Source organism: Geospiza fortis, unplaced genomic scaffold (assembly GCF_000277835.1).
Source record: "Geospiza fortis unplaced genomic scaffold, GeoFor_1.0 scaffold40, whole genome shotgun sequence".
Lineage (NCBI taxonomy): Eukaryota > Metazoa > Chordata > Aves > Passeriformes > Thraupidae > Geospiza > Geospiza fortis.
In genome coordinates, this window is record NW_005054297.1 from 15,947,247 (window position 1) to 15,955,718 (window position 8,472).

At 37.7% G+C, this 8,472-nt stretch overlaps 1 protein-coding gene across 1 annotated transcript in view; it reads right to left on the reverse strand.

The window, feature by feature from the left end:
• Positions 1–4,564: 4,564 nt before the first annotated feature.
• The window catches only part of FGF20 (fibroblast growth factor 20), a 9,205-nt gene continuing 5,297 nt past the window's right edge, over positions 4,565–8,472 (reverse strand). The window contains exons 2-4 of the mRNA XM_005415667.2: positions 8,435–8,469; positions 6,151–6,254; positions 4,565–5,621 (exon numbers count right to left, since the gene is read on the reverse strand). Of these exons, the coding sequence (XP_005415724.1) occupies positions 5,376–5,621; positions 6,151–6,254; positions 8,435–8,469 (385 nt within the window). The 3' untranslated portion in view covers positions 4,565–5,375. The remainder of the gene's footprint in view (positions 5,622–6,150; positions 6,255–8,434; positions 8,470–8,472) is intronic.

Consider the following 8,472-nt stretch of genomic DNA (forward strand, 5'->3'; position numbering starts at 1 on the left):
CACTCCTGACTTGAAGATACCCATGAATGAAACACATGGTCTGTGATATTTTAAGTGAAATAAAACATGATTCAATTTTGCTGTAATTAGACAAAATATATCAACCAGGACCTTACCACAGGAAGAGTTTTACTAAGCTCACTGACTGTCAAAAGACTGCCTTTCTAACACTTTTACTCCTTTCCTCATAAACCGCCTTTATGAGAGACTTGCTATAATAAGAGAACAGCAATATTTTTGGATATGTTCAAAATACAGAGAGCTACTGTCACTAGTGTTTTAATCCGGTATTTTCTCTTTTTTCCTGCACTTCCAGAATGATTCTAGTGACTGATCATGTTGCAGATTAAACAGCTATTTTGGCAAGCTGCCAACCAATTTCTGTTTGAAACTTAATCTCTCTCCAACCGGCAATAGAAGTAACTGTTTGACCTCTTCCCTGTTTGGATATTTTTTTTCTTCCTATTTGTGCACAACTTATTGATAAAGATGTCATGGTTAAGTATGCCCCACCTGGGGAGCTTTTACAACTTTCAGGTTTTCTGCCCATGAATTTCTGAATGTTAAGAAATCGTGAAAGATTGTCAAAACTCACGCAAGGCTTTGTCTCAAAAACTGAGTTGAAACTAATACCATAAACCAAACTTCACAGATTACCATTTAATGGCATATAACAACTTCAGAATGTTCTCTTTCCCTCTCTAGCAATATATTTATTGCCATCTACCGAGACAAGTACTGACACTAGGTACAGTAACAGCGATAATTCCACCACAGCTGCTGAACACACAACTGCAAAGGAAATTGTTTTAAGAGAAATGTCTGATAAAGTGTACATTTATGCAATCATCTAGAAAGTGAAGAATTCCACTACCATATTTTTCAACATTGTGAAATGTTTGTTTCCCTTTTCTTCCTCATAAAAGGAAATAGCCTAGAGGAGAATTAATGGAGGAGAACCCCTAGAATGTATGTCTGTCTGACTCTCCTTCCAGTGAAGTACTCTCTCCCGAGGTGGTAGTGTCTTACCTCATGCAACTTTTGTTATTTTCGTATAATGTTTCAGTCTTCAAATGGATCTACTATTAAAAAAATTACCACATAATTGCAGAGATTGGAACAGTGATGAAGTCAACAGTTTTTCTCACATTTAAGGTGAAGGGAGAAAATGCAGTAAAGTTCTCCAAAAGGTCTCCTTACCAATAGCATCTCCATGCAGTATGGAGCAATAGGAGCAAAACCTAAGCATCCTACCACCATGTTCTCAGTATCTGACACAGGCTTGGTCCAGTATATTAGGCCAATAATAAAGATGCATTTATGGTGCATAAAACTGCCTTATCTCTGTTTAGTTCTTTGCTGCATAGAAAAAGTAGTATGGCAAACCTAATTTGAAATGGTGCAACTAGAGCCATAGCACAGTGGCACTATTAAGATTACATAAGCAGCAGAAAATAACTAAATTAAACCCACTGCTCTTATAGCTGCTGGTAAAGGCCTATGTTTAGGTAAACTTCTCAAGGTTACTGAAGCTAGATTAGATGCCTATGAAAAAAAGAGTAAACAAAGCACATAAAGAAATGAAGGTAGCTGGAAATGAAAGCTATGATGAAAGTGTACTTGTTAAATGACTCTCACATGTCAGAAAGTAAATTCTGCCCAACCCTGAAGTGCTACCAGAATGCATGGCCATACCAGGGATTTCAATTTTCAGATAGTGAAGCTGGCTGTCACACCTGAGTATGAAAGATAACATCAATAAGCTTATGATAGCAACTTGAAGATACGGACAGGATCAAACTGCTCCATGCAAACACAAATGGCTCACACCAATGAAAGGAATGTGTACCTTGTAGACTAGCTGTCCCCTTTTTCTTACTATATCAGCTTGTCTATTTAAAAAATACCCATTTCCAGAGGAATTTGCATTCTCCTATATCTGGTAACTAATATGGATGTAAAACTTCCACAGAAGACTGTTAGGAATTCTATTTTCTGCATTCTGATTAAGTGCAGAAAGATTAATAGAAGCAAAAATTTCACTTCAAATATGTTCAGAAGGTTCCTCCTGGGTTTCAGAAAATATTTTGTATGACCAGTATGTTATTTCTGACACAACTTGGGAAACAGAGCAGCAAAAACCAATATATATGAAGAAATACAGAACTGGCATAGAGCACTCCAAGCTAGCTCTGAGATCAAAGGGCCAAATTTTACCCTTTTAGGAGAATCCATGGGAAGCAGAAAGTGGCGCTGCAACTGCTGCACAAACTGAATTAACTGTCTTGAATGATTCTTCTTCCCTGGGAAAAAAATAAATGAGGAAAGGCAAAAATAGAGCAGTCAATTACACAGGAATTTATTTCAAGATGTGGCATTTTCTCTGCCTTCAGAGGTTTCCTCTGAACCTTGAACATTGTCACCTCCTTCAGATTACTCCCTTCATATTATCAGAGCAGCCCACATCTTTCAGATTTATATAGTTATTAAAATATAATGAGAGTTAAACTAGATCATTTATTCTACTGGTTAAACAGAACAAACCCCTCCCTCTGTGCTGTTGGGCTTTTTGAAGTGGGAGTGAAAATCACACACAAAAAATACCCAAACCTTTGACAATTAAAGCTATTCCTTTAATAACATATAAAAATTGCCTTTTTGAGGTGTAACTTTTGTATCCACCATTCTCAAACTAGAAAAACATTAACTGTATCTGAAGAATATGACGGACAGGATGTAACTGAGAGCAAATAAATGCTGCAAGCAAAATGAAATAAGGAACCTCGATGTATTTCTTCAATGGAAATACATCAGAACTAAAAAAGAGTCTGTGACAGCTTTTCAGTGCTCTGGAGGTTTTGTACAGTCATTCATCACCACTGTACCTGCTCCATTATATTTTGTTCAAGGTTTATTTGCATAGATCTAAAATGGAAATGGGGCAAGAACATATTACTCTTCTTCTTCTTCTTCACTTAGATATTGGATATGTGTTTGGATCCAGAAGTTTCAGATAATTATTTACCATTTACAGGTATCCTCAGTTACTGTTACGGGCTGTATCATATCTGTGAAAAAAAGATGCACAATGATAATAACAAGGTTGATTACAGCCCTTGACATCTTCAATGTACTTTTGAAGATCAACAGTAAACTGGTAATCCAAAGAGGGAGAATTTGTCCTGCTATGGTTTAAACACTGAGTGTGTTTGCCAGAAATGCATGGGAATTATATCCTAAGCAGCAGCTACTTCTTTTTGACACAATTTATATGGAATAAACTCCTTTTTGAGATGCAGAGAAATAATTTTTCTATTTAAAGCATATATTTTTGTCTTCAGCTATTGATCTATTACTAATGGGACTCAATGTCACCCTCAAAATCATTATTTTATTGTAAACTGGAGTGCATTACAATGTTATTTTACTAAGATGTCTTCAGTGTACTGTGGATCTTCCATTTCCCATTTTTCAGAAAATTAAAATGAAACCTTTTATCTCAGTAAGTTACACATTGGTAGCCACAAAGTGCTGAATCGTGCTTTTGTGTATCTGCATTTCATTTCTATTTGGCAGAAAGTAAAATGATTTTGTCAACAATCCATCAGTAACCTATGCTCATCCACCTCTCACTATAGAGCAGAAGCAGCTCTGGCACAGTGAAGGTTCTAGCAATTGTGCTACATACTGAAAAATGCTTTCCATTGATACCTTGATTTTATATAAATTATGCATGTGCAGTACTTGAACCATATACAATTGCCTAAACCTGAATGCAAATGAGCTATTTTGAGCAGGAGCCCACTGGGAGCATTGGCATCTGAAACATGAGACCACCTCTGGTGCCCTCTCCTGAACTGCCTTCCCTGCAGTTTTCCTGGGCCAGCCTTGTCCATGCAGGTGGCAATCATGTGACAGCAAGCTTCAGCAGGTTTAGGTCTAAATCATAAATCTGTCATTACCCTTTGTATTCCTGCAGAGCAGACTTCCCCATCAGTTAATATTCAGATGAGTTTGTGCTTCATATCTGACAGTTCTGAATCAAATTAGTATGATCTGCCTGTTTTATGGCTGTAAGTAGCACAGACACAGCTCATCTTTGTTCTGACAGCTTTCACAGAACATCTTATGCTGAAAATATTGCCTAGATGAGGAATTAAGGTAAGGAAGTTGCCTTCTTAGGCTTTTCTGTACTCAGTAGAGAAACAGCTCTCACTGAGAAGGTTTTCATACAGCAGTATCTGAAACTTTGCACTCTGAACTTCTTTCCCCTTAACCATATTGATAGAAACAATAAATCATGAGAATACTACGTGAAGATTTTACAGAGAATAGCTAATTGTGTGTTAGTAAAGATAGTAGGAATCCTTTGGCCAAAAACCATCAAGCATATTGTGATTTGAACCAAGATTTCAAGAGTTAATATTAGTTTTCCTTTCAAGGTAACTGCAATACACACTTCACAATGGCTGCAGATGTGAAATGTACATAGTGTGCTAAGAGATTCACAGTTTAAAAATAACAGTAAACCAAAGAAAGTGAAGTAACTTTTAATTCCCTTTTTAAATGTGCATTTGAATTTAATACAATCTGTAAGGCACTCTCATAAGTAAAAAAAAAAAAATAAACATTCTTTTCCAAATAAGGACAGTTACAAGGCAATGGTATGCACATAAAATATAAACTTATCTGTAACTGATAAACAATGAAACACGAATTTTCAGGTTTTGAATGAACTGCAAGGTAATGTCATTTCTGTATCAGGACACTACTCAGAGTAAATATTGGCACTGTAAATGATTTCTCATTGGAGTTAGGAACTTGTATTCTCTTCATATCCCAGTAAAAAATAAACTCTTCAATAAATAAATATATAAAATAAATATACGCTATCTGAAGATGTATAAATAGGTCCATCCTGAAGAAAAGTTCCAGTTTTGACTACTATGTATTGACATCTAACGTCCATCACTAAAGTGGAGCCTGTAAAACTTCACACACAGTTCCCAGGATTTATCACTATTTTATAGTCCACTTCTTTCAGCATTGTCTCATCCATAAGATGTAGATGGTTCCTTGCTAGTCTACAGGCCACAGGTAATCCAGACAGAATTCCCAGGAGCTGGTTATGTTTTAAGAAGTCCCTCTTCCCCCTGGCGACTGGCTACCAAACCATTCAGCAAGTCTTGAGGAGTCTGGTCCACACTCATCTTTGAGGCTTTGTCTCCCAAATCCAGTGGTTAGAAAACAGAGGCCTGCCTTTCACCAAGTGGGTTCTTCACATCCAGCATCCTCGACTGCTGCAGGTTCCTCATGCTGGCATCGCCATGAAAGCACAGGCAACAGCTGCATATTTGCCAAAGCTGCCTCTTTGCTCAGCTGTATCCTAATACATCTTTGTACAGTTCTGGAACTCTTTCAGGATCCACAGGCCGGGGCAAGAAATGTGTGAATTTCTGATGTCTTTTGGACCTTGCCCCATCTCTGGGAGTACCGTCTTTATTAAGTGCTACAAAGTACCTCCGCCCTGAATCCCCATGTTTGTAGACGTTGGATGAGTAAGTGTTGTACCAGTTTTCCTCAAATTGCTCCCTGAAGATGCACTCAGAAGTTAGTTTCTCCTACAGAAAGAAAGCGAAAAGAAAAATAAGTTAAGCTGCCACTAGATATTTGAAGACATGAAAAAAGATATAATAAAAATAAACAAAATGCTTTAGGCTTTGTGTAGCCTTACTGTTCATTTAAATGTCAACAAACCAAACCCAAGAAGAATATGTAGATCTGACAATGAGTTTGGAAACTTGGACCTGTACACCTACAATTTTAGATTTAAAAAACGGATTAGTTAACATTTACTGTAAGAAAAGATTACTTATTTATGATTTACTTTAAATTCATATTGGAATGAATTGTATTATGCAGAGTCCTGTCTTGGGCTAGCTGCTGTTCTACAAATGAGATTTGGTAGAGGGACTCAAATGCAACGTAACAGAGCAGGGAGTATTTACATATTTCTTTGTGGTGTGCATCATTTCTCACATTTTAAACTGGAATGACCACAACCAAAGGAAGTGGAGAAACAGAATATTTTATGTATGAATATAATATAAGAATATAAGATGTATGAGCTGATATGAAAGTGGTACTTACAGAGCCATAGAGTTCTCCCTTCTCATTCATTCCAAGGTAAAGGCCACTGTCCACGCCTCTAATACTGACCAGTCCCACTGCCACACTGATGAATTCAAGGATACCTGGAAAAAAATTGCTTTCATTAATTTCGTAATCATAAAACACATAGCATCCAAAAACTCAGTTGAAAACAAGTAGAAAATGCACATATTATAGTAAATGTGGCCTAGTTTCTCTGAAATTTCAAATACTTGGTGAAAATGTACACAATGTTCACAGGAAAGCAGTCTGAGAAGCCTCATCTAGGAACATGAATCCTTCACCATTTAAGAAACTTTTTCAAAACATTGAATATGAAAGGATTTTATTCAGCACAGAGACTAAAGCCATTACTACCATGCTGTTGGAGTCTTTAATGATTGTACATTATTTGCTAAACTGCCTACTCAAATATTGGAAGATCGGTTTGAATTACCTGAAAATATACTTTACTAGTTCTACAGAGTTATCTTAAAAAAACACATCCATTATTAGGTCATTTGAATGGAAATCAAAGTACAGATGGGAATTTTATATAACAGAATCTACCCACAGAAAAAGAAAAGTATTTGCCAGACACCTTATCTAGCATATGGGCCCACACCTCTTGACACAACTAGCTGTCTTTAGTGCAGGCTTTTAAAGTACATAAAATATGCTGCTTTTTTTGCTACCGTTTGGATTATAATGTTATTTATATTACATTTGCCCAAAAATGTAATATATATTAATAAAGTATCTGAGACATGAGGTACTATTTGAAGCCTGAATTTGGCAAAGGTAAGCCAACATACTTAACCAATTGATATGCACAGATTGCAGCACATCCAAAACATGAAAGAAAAGGAATGTGTGAACTGGCTTTTTGGAAGTTGTTAACAACATAAACAAAGCCTCAAAAAGAAGTGCCAGAATCATATCTAAGAGATTGCTGTTCAGCAGCAAAACCACAAAATGTTTAAAAACCCCCTGAATCTAAGGTAGGTAGTTTTAAATAGTGCAGCTGATTATGACTTTTTGTCTGTTTACTATTTATGATTTCAGGACAATTTTCAGTCTCAGACAGATGGACTATCTGGGCTAACCAATAATTTAAAATGTTTTCAATTTTAATTGAGCTTCGGCAGGTTTCTTAGTTGTATTAACAAACAGCAAAGAAAATAAATCCTTTACAAAGAGTAAGCATTAAAAACTGTATCACACATAAATCATCCTCGTTTTCCAGTTCATAAAGCACAGAGTCCCTTAAAAGGTCTGGAGGCATTTTGTCTTTCTGATATCATTTTCAAAGCCACTCTTTTCCGAAAGCATAATAAGCAGGTGATACAACCCACAAAGAAACCACATCAGACAAACCTGCCAAGAGTAGTGGTAGAATAAAGGTAGTACAATTCTAAAAAGCCCGGTAAATGTTAGAACTACAGCTAACTTGATTTTCCCTTTAAAGCAAACATTTATTTCATAATTACATGCTGTAGGAAATCTTCCTTCTGTGAACTGTCTGTTTCACTACTGCTCTTCTACTTCTTAAAACATCCCTGCGTTATAAAAGCAATTAAGAGCCATTCCAGCAGCTTGTTTTGACTATAGGGAGGATGATAGGAAGCTCTTTAATCACCTTTTTACGACTGCTAAGCCAATACACACCAAAACTCACATGTAGTTGACAACAGCAGGTTTGTTCAGACGTCCAGCCTCTACAACTACTGTTTAGGATTTACTCTCATATCACAGGTTGTCCTCACCTCCTTTGGGTTTATTGACAGAGAAAGCGGGTGGGAAGCATTTTAAGCACTTAATCAAAGAGGCATTTTAAGCTCTTCTGCTTCAGCTTTATGTCCTTCTGTGAAGCAAAGCAGTCTAATGCAGCCTCAGGATCAGCATGCCCAAGTCTGTGTGTGACCTATACTGTTTCACAGAGGCCCAAGAAGCTCCGATACCAATAGTGAATACAAAAAGGATCAGTCTGACTCCCGACCATTACCATAAACCTACTGGCATATGCCTGTGCTTACAGACCCTCAGCACGGGCTGACTCACCTGGCATGCACAGCCCTCCCTCACTACCCTGCCCTGGTGCAGACCCCATGGCCAAACGCTGTAGGGTGAAGCCTTTCTGTTCTGAGGACTCATCCACCTGCCTCGGCATCACCAGCATCACATCTCCCTCCCAAGAGCAGGACTGCTGCCGCCCAGGCACACACAGAGGCGCTCACACACACACACACACGCACGCACACGGGGCCGCGCCGCAGCCGCCTACCGAAGAGGCTGTGGTCCTGGCGGGTGCCCCGCACGCTG